Source organism: Ambystoma mexicanum, chromosome 4q (assembly GCF_040938575.1).
Source record: "Ambystoma mexicanum isolate Mex_15411 chromosome 4q, UKY_AmexF1_1, whole genome shotgun sequence".
Classification (NCBI taxonomy): Eukaryota; Metazoa; Chordata; class Amphibia; order Caudata; family Ambystomatidae; genus Ambystoma; species Ambystoma mexicanum.
This window is the reverse complement of record NC_090928.1, coordinates 1232401991-1232416072: the sequence shown is the minus strand read 5'-3', so window position 1 is coordinate 1232416072 and position 14082 is coordinate 1232401991. Positions and strand designations below refer to the sequence as shown.

Sequence of the window (14082 nt, the reverse complement as noted above, 5' to 3'; positions counted from 1 at the left end):
AAAGAACCCATAAAGAATTCCCTGTTTAATTCCTACCCAGTGTGTGTAGCAACTTCCTGGTTACCACTTCCTGTTGCCAAACAGGAAGTGCATGATACCTCATGAGCTCTCTAGTGTTTGGGTGTGGCTGGCTATATAAACCACACCCGAGATTCTTCCAGTGCTTCGTGTTGCTTACTGTGAGCTGGATCAGCAACACACTTGCCATGCTCTGGATCAGCCAGCATCTGCTTACATGCTCCGGATCATCCTGTTTCTGCTTACCTGCTCCGGATTATCCTGTTTCTGCTTACCTGCTCTGGATCATCCTGTTTCTGCTTACCTGCTCCGGATCATCCTGCTTCTGCTTACCTGCTCCGGATCATCCTGCTTCTGCTTACCTGCTCCGGATCATCCTGTTTCTGCTTACCTGCTCCAGATCATCCTACTTCTGCTTACCCGCTCCGGATCATTCAGCTTCAACTTACCAGGTTCTTACTCCACGCCGCAGCTATCTCCAGTCAAGAGGGGACTTCTACACCGGCACCTGTAAGAACAAAGAGGAACAGCGTTAACACGCGCACATCAGTAACGCTGCGCATACTCACCGAATCTTCCCGCGACGCTGGAATCCAGGTTAGTTGCACAAGTGCACAAACCCCTGTAAGAAAGAAGACACATTATTCATTGCGCTCGCTCCAATTACGCGGACACTTATTTCACTGCGCTCTCTCTCTCTCTCTCTCTACGCGGTGATACTTACCAAAAGCCTCCGTGCAAACTTACCTAACCACCAAGTCTCCAGTAGCGCTGAACCCGGACTCGAGGTGCTAACACCACATAATTTCTCCTGCAAAGGAAAGGGAGAGACATTACCAGGCGCGCTAGAATTGAAGGCGCTGCGCAAACCTACCAGCAGCTAGCTTCTACACGCATCCCTACTCAACCTCAAAAGTACTGGAAAACAAAGACAATACAGACAATTTTGGACACTCAACATTCTCTGTGCAACGTTCACTTGTGGGAAGGACTTTCTAGCCAGTGAAGAAACTGACGCCTTGAACTCTTGGCCTCGCTGTGAAGGCATAAAACAGCGTTTGGCATCTGAACTCAGCCTACAGACATTGGCACCAATCACATGAGTGAATCACGCCCTGAAAATGCAGGATGGAGTGCACACCCTACTAAAGATCAAGGTATTCCTCTTGGTGAAACAGGGGAAGTGAAGACTCAGGGTCAAGGGAGGCTCGTCCATCGCTCCTGCAGAGACACAGGTGAGTGTGACGGAACACGAAGCATCCTCAACACCTCTGCCCGAGCAATGGAAACCTCCGAGGTAGACCAGCTTTCCCTATTGTTAGGTGAACTACGGGCCAAGGTGCATGCAGCCCGCTCAGAGACAAATGCCTTAAGGCGTGAACTGGTAGTCAACAGGGATAAAACAGACGATTTGGCAAGACAGCTCCTACAGGCCCAAGCTTGTCTAGCACCCCTACCAGGTGGAGTTCCACAGGGGCAGCCTTCCATGGCACCTGTAGCCACACCCGTTCTGGTATTGCTTCCAGGCAACATCCCTTTAGCACCCCCGAAACGCTTCTCTGGGGATCCCAAGAAATTTGGAGCGTTCATGAATCAATGCTGGCTACATTTCATATGCAAACCAGACACCTTTCTGAACGACCAAGCTAAAGTAGCTTTTGTCCTCTCCTATTTAGGAGGGAACGCGGCGGACTGGTCTGTCCCGTTAGTGCTTAGGGACGACCCTTTACTGAGAAATTACCCAGGTTTTCAGCGTGAACTGGAAAACTATTTGCCCATCGGACTCGAGGTTAGGCCCTGGATGATGAGCTACTCTCTCTGCGACAGGGTGGTCAGGATCTTATCTCATATGTCGCCACATTCAATTGCTTAATAGCTGAATCAGGTTGGCCAGAGGAGAAACGAATAACGTTATTTTATCGAGGACTGAGAGGAGAATTAAACCATGACTTGGCGCAAGTAGTTAATCCTCCTGAAGATTGCAGTGAATACATCGACCTAAATATGCAAATAGACCACCGGTTACAGGATTGCAAGGCCGACCGAACCAGATCAGAGCATAGACCAGTGTATGTCCGACCAAAGGAAGCGTCCCATCGACAGGCCTCAGAGCCCATGCAATTGGGTGTTCTCAGGGGACCACTTACCAAGGCAGAGAGAGAACGGAGGCGGCAGGAAAAACTTTGCTTATATTGCGGCCAATCTGGTCACTTCCTCCGGAACTGCATGATTAAACCCCCGCGGAAGACAATGGGGGTACTAGATAACACAGGGGAAGACACAGGTGCAGTAACGGAAAACTCCAACGCCCGGCAGATGTAGAGGTCGGTCTGTCGACCCAGGAACGGAGCACTCAGATCTCACATTTCAGTATTCCTGTGGTTTTGGTAGACCCTTCACAGCCCACCCGAATGCATGCCCTCAAGGCTTTCATAGACAGCGGGGCTATTGGGAACTACCTGGACATAAACACTGCAAAGACCTTGGGATTAACATTCCACCGCAAGGACACCGCAGAAAGCGTGACAGCTGTGGATGGCACACAACTCCTTTCGGGCCCAGTAACACAGCGTACTTCCACCATCACATTAATTTGCCAAGATGGCCACAGAGAAAGTATTAGATTCAACCTTATCGCTGCACCCCAATTCCAGCTGATTCTTGGGATACTGTGGCTAGAGATGCACGACCCAAAGATAGATTGGCGAGCTCGAACCTTACTCTTTTCCACAGAATGCGCCTCTTGTTACGACATCAGAGGGATCAAAGGAAGCCCATTGTTAGCTTCACAGGAAAATATAGCAGGTTTAGGCTTGGTGGGCACTTTACCAGAGGAATACCAATAGTTCCAGGATGTGTTCGCGAAGGAGCAAGCTAATACACTACCACCACATTGAGTTTACGACTGCCAGATCGATCTGCAACCAGGGGCACAAGTACCGTGCAGCCGCATGTATGCATTAACCGAGGAAGAAAACACTCATGTACGGACCTACTTGGATCAATACCTGGCCAATGGCTTCATTAGACCATCTAAGTCACCAGCCGCCTCCCCACTCTTCTTCGTATCGGAGAAAGAGGGGGACTTAAGAACATGTATTGATTACCGGGCCCTAAATCAAGTCACCATAAAAAATAAGTACCCGTTACCTCTGATACCAGTACTCAAAGACCAGGTGAGACAAGCAAAGATTTTCACCAAGCTAGATTTACGCGGCGCATATCACCTGGTATGCATGAAGAAAGGGGACGAGAGGAAGACTGCGTTCCGTACCCGCTATGGCTTGTACGAATACCAGGTCATGCCCTTTGGGCTTTGCAATGCCACAGCTGCTTTCAAGCATTTTATGAATGATGTGTTACCGGAACGCCTCAATGTCTGCGCAGTTGTCTATATCGATGACATTCTAATCTACTCCACCACTCCCCAAGAGCACGTAACCCACGTGCGAGCTGTACTCTGCAAACTGCGTCAAAACCAACTGTACGCAAAGCTAGAAAAATGCTCCTTCCATGTCACTGAGGTGGAGTTTCTGGGATATGTACTGACATCGCAGGGGATCAAGATGGACAATAGAAAAGTGGAGGCAATCCTCACTTGGTCCTCACCCACGTCTGTAAAGGGAGTACAGAGTTTCCTAGGGTTTGCAAACTTTTATCTACGCTTTGTACCAGGATTCTCACATATTGTACATCTAATAACATCCTTGCTGCGCAAACACAGAAAGTTCGAATGGACACCAGCGGCGGAAGAAGCTTTCCGAGCTCTCAAGGAAAAATTCACCTCAGCCCCAATTCTGCAACACCCACAGCTCAATTTAGCGTACATCATGGAAACTGACGCTTCAAGCATTGCCATGGGGGCTGTATTGTCTCAACAAAATCCTGAAACCGGATGCCTTCATCCCATTGCCTTTTGGTCAAGGAAATTTTCCCCAGCAGAATTAAACTATGCAATTTCTGAGAAAGAACTCCTAGCAATCAAAAGCGCACTGTGTGAATGGCGATATTACTTACTAGGAGCAAAACACACCATCACAATAATAACAGATCATCGGAACTTGCAATACTTACACTCAGCAAAAGCTCAGTCTTCTAGGCAGCTCCGTTGGGCCCTATCCTTAATGGAATACCACTTTGTAATCACCAACCGCCCCAGAGTTAAGAACGGGAAAGCGGATGCATTATCCCGCATTGGCACAGGAGAGGAAGTCTACAATGCCCCTAACCCAGTGGAGATCATACCCAGCCATAACATTTTTGGCCTCTACATCGGCCCATCTCCGTTAAATACTCTGCAGGAAACAATAAAAGAAAATATGTCTGAACAAGACCTACTGGCTTGGGACACAAAGGGAGATCAGTTCACCATTCAAGAGAAACTACCATACTATCAAAAACGCCTCTACGTTCCAACTAAGGATCTGCAACAAGCAATCATATCAGAGTACCACGATTCGCTGTTAGAAGCCCATCTGGGTATAGCCAAAACCATGAAGAAAGTAATAAAATCTTATTGGTGGCCAACTTGGCGAGAAGATATTGCCACCTACATAGGCACCTGTGAGGTGTGTGCACAATACAAAACATCCAGGCAAAAACCAGCCCGCCTCCTTCAGCCAATCACCATTCCGCCAGCACCCTGGCACACAGTATCAATGGACTTTGTCACTGATCTACCTCCTAACTCAGGTTATAATACCATCCTCGTAGTAGTGGACCTCTTCTCCAAAATGGCCCATTTCATAGCTCTAAAATGTATTACCTCAGCTCAGACCCTGGCGCAGGTTTTTCTAGACCGAATCGTCAAGTTACATGGATTCCCTACCGTAATCATTTCTGACAGAGGCAGCCAATTTGTATCTCGTTTTTGGAAAAAATGTTGTGCCCTGACAAGAGTAGAAGTCCATCTGTCTTCTAGTCACCACCCTCAAACAGATGGCCAAACCGAGCGCACAAACCAGACCATGGAACAGTATTTGCGCTGTCTATTACACCAAACAAGCCAAAGCCGGACAGAAATTCTATGGATGGCAGAGTATGCCTACAACAACTCAACACATTCATAAACCCAAGCAACACCCTTCTTTACTATATATGGCGAAACCCCAGAACGTCGGTCTACGATTCGCCAGAAAAGATTGAAATGCCCGCAGTAAAGTATCTACATGCCAGCATCATGAAAGCAGCCAGAGAAGCCAGAAGGAACCTACAGCAAGCCAAAGAAACACAGAAAAGAAACGCTGTTCGCCATCGACGAAAAGCCCCAGATTATCAAGTGGGAGCCTCGGTCTGGCTGGCAACTAGACACATTGCTTTAAAGGGTCCCAATAAATGTCAGCCTAGATACATCGGCCTGTATACAATAGAAAAAGTAATTAATCCAGCAGCCATGAGACTAGCGTTACCACAACATATGGGTATACATCCCGTATTTCACGTGTCACTATTAAAACCAGCACACTCAAGAACCAGAACTTCCACACCTCTCGCACCCATACAAGTGGGTGAAGAAGCACCAGAATATGAAGTAAAGAACATATTAGATTCCAAACAAGTACGAAAGACCCTGTATTATTTGATTGACTGGAAGGGGTACGGACCCCAGGAAAGATCATGGGAACCCAGCACGCAGGTGCATGCTCCCCGATTGATGCGGAAATTCCATCAGGACCATCCTGAGACACCAAAGCCCTCATACACACCATTGGGAGGGGTCTTGAGGGGGAAGACTGTCATGGGTATCAGGCAGGTAGTTGGGGCAAGCTGGGTGGAGGCTTGGCAGGCCTGGCATAGGCACACAAAGAACCCATAAGAAATCCCTCCTTTCATTCCTTCCTAGTGTTTGTAGTAACTTCCTGGTTACCACTTCCTGTTGCCAAACAGGAAGTGCATGATAACTCATGAGCTCTCTAGTGTTTGGGTGTGGCTGGCTATATAAGCCACACCCAAGATTCTTCCAGTGCTTCGTGTTGCTTACTGTGAGCTGGATCAGCAACACACTTGCCGTGCTCTGGATCAGCCAGCATCTGCTTACCTGCTCCGGATCATCCTGTTTCTGCTTATCTGCTCCGGATCATCCTGCTTCTGCTTACCTGCTCCGGATCATCCTGTTTCTGCTTACCTGTTCCGGATCACCCTCCTTCTGCTTACCCGCTCCGGATCATTCAGCTTCAGATTACCTGGTTCCTATTCCACGCCACAGCTATCTCCAGTCAAAAGGGGACTTCTACACCGGCACCTGTAATAACAAAGAAGAACAGTGTTAACACGCGCACATCACTAACGCTGCGCATACTCACCGAATCTTCCCGTGACGCTGGAATCCAGGTTAGTTGCACGAGAGCACAAACCTCTTTAAGAAAGAAGACACATTATTCATTGCGCTCGCTACAATTACGCGGACACTTATTTCACTGCGCTCTCTCTCTACGCTGTGATACTTACCAAAAGCCTCCGTGCAAACTTACCTAACCACCAAGTCTCCAGTAGCGCTGAACCCGGACTCGAGGCGCTAATACCACATAATTTCTCCTGCAAGGGAAAGGGAGAGATATTACCAGGCGCGCTTGAAATTGAAGGCGCTGCGCAAACCTACCAGCAGCTAGCTTCTACACACAGCGATACTCACCCACAAAAATACCAGCAAACAAAGACAATACGGACAATTTTGGACACTCAACATTCTCTGAGCAACGTTCACTTGTGGGAAGGACTTTCTAGCCAGTGAAGAAATTGGCGCCTTGAACTCTCGGCCTCGCTGTGAAGGCATAAAACAGCGTTTGGCATCTGAACTCAGCCTACAGACATTGGCAGCAATCACATGAGTGAATCGCGCCCCTGCAAATGCAGGATGGAGTGCACACCATACTAAAGATCAAGGTATTCCTCCGGGTGAAACAGGGGAAGTGAAGACTCTGGGTCAAGGGAGGCTCGTCCATCGCTCATGCAGAGACACAGGTGAGTGTCATAGCAATATAAATAAAATATCATTTCATTTCATTTCACTGACCATTTTGAGAAGAATGCAGTCATTCACTCTATCCCTGCAGATCATAAGCAATCCCACAAGGAATTCTAGACAAATGATACAGAAGGCTAGCTTGGACGTGAACCCTTTGCTGACCATAAAAGCCTCACCTCATTGAGCGCCCTAGCCTAACTTACTCTTATCTGTCTCACTAGATTCAGAGACAGAAATAGCCTGAACCTTCCAAAACTCCAATCTGGTCAAGTGAGCAGTGTGGTTCCATCCTCGTTTCCTGATCTAGAGGGACCAAGTCATTGTGCGACAGAATCTAGTGGACGTGTTGTATATATCCATTCTCTGCAGGGCTCTGGAGATATTGCTTATCTGACTGCTTATCAAGATGTGAAACCCCCCTTTACCTTGTGAACATTCCTGCTTTTGAGATGCAAGGAAGCTGCAGTCAGGTCTACTTGGTAGCGAACACATTGCATTATTTGGAGGAGATCAAGTATGAATTCACGCAATTGATCATGGAGCTTGACTTTGTAGAAGCGCTGATATGTTCTCTTGCGACTTGAATAATGTTGTCGGAAAAATAATAAGTTGCATGTTTTGAGCTCTGAAGGCCATAGGCACACATCTCATCAGCTTCCTGAAGCAACACAGTGTTTGTAGGCTTACTATCTCTCAAACATTCTTTTCTCATATGAATTGTAGAAAAAGCCTATGTTCATGAAATGTAGGCACCATTAGGTAGACGGCCTTCCAGACACACCATCAAATTGTCCTTCTACAAAATGTCACTGAGCAGGTGTATGCCCTCCATCTTGAAGTGACTTTGGGTCACGCCAAGAAGAATGGCATATGACCAGGGGGTGGGGTAGAAGAGGCAGGTCTTTACGGGCCTGTGAAGCGACCCCTTGTATGATGTATGAAGGCTCTTGTGATTGAATTGAAGGAGGATGGACCTTGTTTGAGTAGGTCACTGCACTCTCAATTCTTGCAGTGAGCCTAAAAGGCTTCCACCAGCTACAGGCCATCAGAAACAGCTTGTCGGATCATCTGAGCTACAGAGTTACCAGAGGTTATCTGGGCATGATGGCAAGGGCAAGGTGTGGGTAGCTATGACCATAATAATAAGCACCCTGTGTCTAATCAAACACGTCATAGTCATAGGCCGTCCAGTTCTTTCTCCCCCTCCTCAGAAGAGGAATTCATACAGCGCGGAGCTCTGAAAATGAGGGTCCTGGGCTTAAGGATAAAGGGAGGTATTCTAGAACACAGACTGGGTTAAACCCAAGAAAGAGCCGAGAAGAGAGGGGTGTACCGAAAGGAACTCGCTGAGAGTATGTGTCAAAGCTAGGAGCCTGCTGAGAGCTATAGCTCAGTGGCTGAGACCAGACCCAGAGAAGGAGAATGAATGAATGAATGAATGAATGAATGATTGAGTGCGCTTTGAAAAAAGACATTATGTACCAAAAAAGCATGCAATAAAACACAGTGGCAGAATCACTATCAAATCATGCTTAAAGAAATTATCACAGTAAAGAAAACTGCAATGAAACAATCTCCTTTCTTCATTCCTTATCCAAAGAATGAATACCCTGCCAACTTGCACTTTCCAGTCAAATGAAATAATATGTATTAAATTAAAACACATCCGTTGAAATGTACGGCTGCATTGCAGTATTACATCTTCACCAAGCAGGTGCTTATGTATTCTTAATGCATTCCAAATTTACCATTCCATACCATTACAAGTCAAAGGTTCGCCCATCATCTTTACTGTGTACATTTAAGTTTTTGTAAAAAGGAGTGAACTATTGTTTCCTAATTTCAGAAACAATGAGAGAAAATAGAATGGCCTGCAGTATAGTTTCTGGTCACAGTAACCTGCTAGTGTATTACTTTCAGGCATGCCCCAATGCATAGAATGTGCTACCAAAACCTGGTCCCCTTTGTATAATGCACAGGAATTTCAAGCAAAGTATAATCGATGTGCTGGCTTCCAGAGTCTTTCCTACTCTCTGGCCATGTCCTTTAATGACAAGCAGTGGCCCTTAAGGATGATGCCTTTTACATCATTTCGAATGTTGTGACCATCTGTCGTAGCCCAAAGATCTGTAAGCATTCCTTAAGGATCCGCCCCAGGGAATAACACCCCACCTAGCAGGGAATGCATAAAACATGCATGCAGTATCTGATTTCATCGTTTTTAAACCACTGTATCCTAGAAATGCCGTTCAAAATTTGCTGGGAAAAAGTTTCCACTCGTTCCAAGCAAGTAAATCTAATCCCTTAAATGCCATCCTGCACTGCCATCTAGAGGCGTTTAAACCACACATGATGTTTATGCACATAAATCTGCATTACTGGCAATTTCTTTTTTCTACATTTTTGCTTTGCTTGATCTACATGATCGGGGGGACTGCTCAGACCCCTCTGAACCCCCTCCCCACGAATGTGCCCTTTCCTCAATTTCAGAACGATGGAATTTCACTATCCAACGTTCATCACAATATTATATCCTAAAAAAGGTTTCAGGCCAGCAATATAATTTTGGCTTTTCAGGACCCATGTAACCACTGACCACCACTTGTAGCCTGGCCCAGACAGCCATCCAGAGCAAAGCTGGTATCAGTCTTACTGTGTCAGTGACATAAGGGGATTCTATACACAATGGGCCTCATTACGAGTTTGGAGGTAGCCATGCTGGTCTTAGCGGCATGGCTACCCCCAAACCGGGTACCGGGCACGGGTCCCAAAAATAGGGAATTACTGATCTCGAGATGCACTGTCCAAGACCTACAAAAGATCTGGCAAGTTGCACTGCAACGAAGACCTCTGACATCGAAGAAGCCACTTTAGCAACCGTGTGCACAACTAGGCATCTGGCACCACCAAAATGCAGGAGGTCATTAGGCCCAGAAGGCTGAGACCAGCCTCCGAGCATGCAAGACATATACCATGTTAAGGATGCTCACAACCCAACCCCCGGAGGGAAAGTCCTCCACAAGCTGGTGTCGAAGACCACTCCAATGAAGCAGAGGGACCGGGGCGGTGGGACATATGACTTGTTAAAGTTCAGGTAAAAGTCCAAACTATGTAACAGACTGTATATTAAGCACATATGTTCCACCATCAGGCATTCAGTTGGGCTTGAATGAGTCAATCATTCAGGTAGGGGAAGACATGGATTATTTCCTTCCTAAGACAAAGTACAACCACCACCAACAGTTTGGTGAAAACCCTTATCACTGAGGAAAGACCCAATGGCAAGACTAAGAACTGGCAGTGGGCATTGGCAACCACAAACAATCGATACTTCCTTTGGTTGGGATGGAAAGGCGCATGGAAGTAGGTGTCCTCGAAATCCAAGGACACCAACCAGTCCTGCAGCTCAAGGGTCTGGAGGCTCTCAGCAGGGTAAACAAGACCCCCAGATCTATGATAGAAACCAGATCTTTCTTCGGAACCAGAAATTAAATGGAACAACAGGGGTGAATCTGGAGGAGAGGAAGCAGTGTAAGGAGGGTGGCAAGGTGGTTGCATGAGCAATGAGAGACTGTAACCCTGAGTTACATCTTGAATTACGTCCTGTGAGGCCCATGGGTTACAGTTTGCGCAATGCCACTCCTTGACAAACTGAGGTAACCTCCCTCCCACAGGAGTCAAATGGACGAAGTCCAATTCACAGTGACTTGCCACTGGGCGTCCATGGGGGTATGGCAGAGCCGGTTCGTCTGACCAGTTCCATGATCAATGGAAGCAGGGGAGGGCCAAAAATGATGTTTCTTACCTGAGGTAGAAGCTACCAAATGGACAATCGCAAGGAGTTAGCCGTGGTCTTCGAGGCATGGAATTTCTGCAGAAATTCATCAGTCATTGTCCTACATAGAGTGTTCTTGTCAAACAGCATGTCCACGAGTTTGGACTGGACGTCAGCAGCAAACCCCAAGGATCTCATCCAGAACTACCAACAAAGAAGAGTCACAGTACTTATTGCATGCGCCACCTTGCCAGCAGTGCCAGGCTGGACTGCAAGATCTTACGTGTGGCTTCCTTATCCAACAAGAGGGTTGATGCTCCATATCTTCACTACGCAAGTTGTCTGCTGCTTTGGAGATCACACTGCACCGAACAAATGTATATTTAGCCAATGCACAAGTGGCATTGACTGCCCCCAAAGCAAGGCTGCCAGACATTAAGACTTTGTGTCCAATAGCATCCAGTCTCTTGCTCTCCTTGTCAGGTGGCAGGGAGGGGAAGGATGTAGTCTTCAGCCTGCTATCATGGGCTGCAACACCTAGGTCTCTGGTGAGTGGTGTGATGAGAGAAAACTGGGATCTGAGATGGGCACACAATGCTTCTTAGCAAGGTCGGATCCGCCGCAGGGACCAACGACAGCCTCTCCAAGGATAACAAAATAGGTGTCGTTCCAACTGGACTAAAGACAAAGAGGGTCTCTCGTAGATGGCCCTCATCCAAAATGTCCATCAGGTCATACTGCACTTCTGGCTTAGTACGTGTGGACAACCATAAAGTCTCTGGCAAAAGTCCTTTGAAAAAAACAGTGGGGTTTGCTAGACAAAGATGCTGGAAGACTATACAGCTCATGAGAAATGCCCAAGCCACTACTCTTGGAGGTCTTGAGTGAAGCTCAAAGATTCTCTCCTACCTCACGGATCTCCCCAACAGATCAAAGATTTCAGTGACCATAGAATGCCCCCTCAAAGGAGGGGCATATTCTAATGATGCCCCAACCCCGACAGCGCCAACAGTACTGAGAAGGAAGGAGCCGATGTAAAGGTATCTGCTGGCGGAAAGTCGACCACTCCTCCAGAGTAAAAGACTTAGTGGGGAATGGTACCTTAGGTGTAGGTGGCGAATCCAGTGAGGTATCTCTGGAGCACGAGTGATGACGCGGATTCCTTGAAGACAAAGAAGAGTAATGTCTGGAAGAGTCACTGGGAGATCCCTACCTTCCTTCTTCTGCTTGTTCTTCATGAACTGGGAGGGCTCCATTTATTCAACCACCATTTTCCTCGGATACGACCATGGTACTTGGAAGGTGTTTGCTTTCCACCATATGTAAAGGATTTAGCAGCATGCTCTCTGGGGGCCTTAGAATGCATTGCTTGGCAGGAATGGTCCTCCACAAGGCAATATAAACACACCCTGGGTGGGTCCGACATAGACATCTGCCATTAGCTATGTCCCAGCAAGCTACAACCATCTAGGCCGTGTTCCAGAAGTCTACTGAGTGCATGGAACGTAGGAACTGAGATCATGGGCATGGTGGCTCCATATATACATGCCTTGATGTCATGTTCGGCATGGGGCACGCACCGGTGTCGGGCGTTGTTGACATGGACACATGAGCCCCCTAGTAGCAAAAGAATTTCAGAAGACAGCTGGAGCTGACGGTAGATGAGAAATCTGTGGGAGGAAGGAATTCATTAGAACTAGCCTTACTGCTTGCCTCTTAGAAATTCCAGAATGATAGGTCAAATGGAAACAGAGGACTGGGTAGAGGCATTGATGTCCGCTAGAGAAATAGGTATAGACTCCAAACTCAGGCTTATACAACTGAGGATCCTCCACCGCACATACTATTCACGCACTGCCATGGCCAGATGGGGGGGACTGGAAGACGGGACATGCCTCAGGTGCAAAACAGAACCTGCCACTTTTTACCATATGTTATGGGACTGCCGAGTCTTACAGGTCTTCTGGGAGAACTGTATCAACAAGATCGCAGCCACCCTGGCGACACCGATCCCCAGGGATCCCAAAATGATACTGTTGGGAATCCAAGGTGAAGTGGATCTCTCGAAATATGAAAAAATATTTCTGGCACTGGCATTTGGGGCAGGCAAAAGATTGATCGCGACTAGCTGGGGCTCTGCCGACCCTCTATCTGTGAACCGCTGGAGCAATGAGCTGGACAGATGCGCAGCCTCGGAGCGCCGGATTTATAATGCACGGGGTTGCCCCCGCAAATTCAGAAAAATATGGGGTAAATGGCTGGACGCTAACTGAAATGTGCCGTTGAAAATAGAAATGTACTGTTGTTAACATTGGTTACCTGCCTTATCCCACAAATGCCTGATGGCTCCCGGCCCGACTGGGTTCCTTTTGCTTTTTTGAAAACTGCCTTACTACCATGATCTGATGTATGCCTTTGATTCATGTCTGTTTTGTTGTTGTGTTACTAAAACGTAATAAACAGAATTATTAAAAAATAAAAAAAAAGAAATTCCAGAATGGTTGTGCATGTTAGTTTCTTCTCAGAACAGAAACGTCTTTAATGTAAGCGGGGAAATCCAAATTCATTGATTACTCTGCAAACATAGTTACAACACTCGAAAACATAACTAAAAAGGAATTCTTTAGAATTCTATTATTTCTACATGAATATTATAGGGTCCTGATAGGATCCTAAACTGAAAGTTGTTGCACCAAACCTACTGAGCCAAAAGTTATTTGATAAAATAATATTGGCATATCTGCGAGGTTTCTGAAATAAATGAGTCGTCAAAGCTTTCCTTAAATGCAGCATGCTGATACTGGACACATCACTATAAGCCCAAACCATTTAGCACATTCACCAATAAGACAAGACAAGCTTCTGGTCCTCCTTACCGTAGGAATGTTGCTACGCAGGGACAGCTTAACCAACTTGACCACCATCTTGTTCCTTATTACACCCACTGAAAGAGAAGGCAGGAGATAGGACACTCAAGGGTGCAGAAGAGCAATGCATAAGAGGTCAATCATGTTAAAATTCACATAGGTGGGCACAGCTGTACAGACACTGCAACGGAACATACCAAGATGGTCCATTCATCCACAGAGACTATAAAGGATGTAAATCTAATGATTGGAAATTTAGGAAAAAATAAAAAAAAGTTATCCCAATAGGTACCCATTAAGACTAAAAGAGCCTTGACAGTGTGCTCCATTTTTATTGATATTGAGCAGGTTAACTTTAAAGAGATTACCAAAATCCTCAGTGCAGTGCCTGGAAAATACCCTCTGCACCCTGTGGAGATGTGTATAATTGCGAAAAGAGGGAGTATGTGACACCATGT

The 14082-nt window shown here is 46.7% G+C and overlaps 1 protein-coding gene across 1 annotated transcript in view; it reads right to left on the bottom strand.

The window, feature by feature from the left end:
• Positions 1 to 13697, bottom strand: part of LOC138467355 (maestro heat-like repeat-containing protein family member 1) — a 96021-nt gene extending 82324 nt beyond the window's left edge. Inside the window, exon 1 of the mRNA XM_069607320.1 lies at positions 13634 to 13697. Within this exon, the coding sequence (XP_069463421.1) occupies positions 13634 to 13681 (48 nt within the window). The 5' untranslated portion in view covers positions 13682 to 13697. The remainder of the gene's footprint in view (positions 1 to 13633) is intronic.
• Positions 13698 to 14082: the final 385 nt, after the last annotated feature.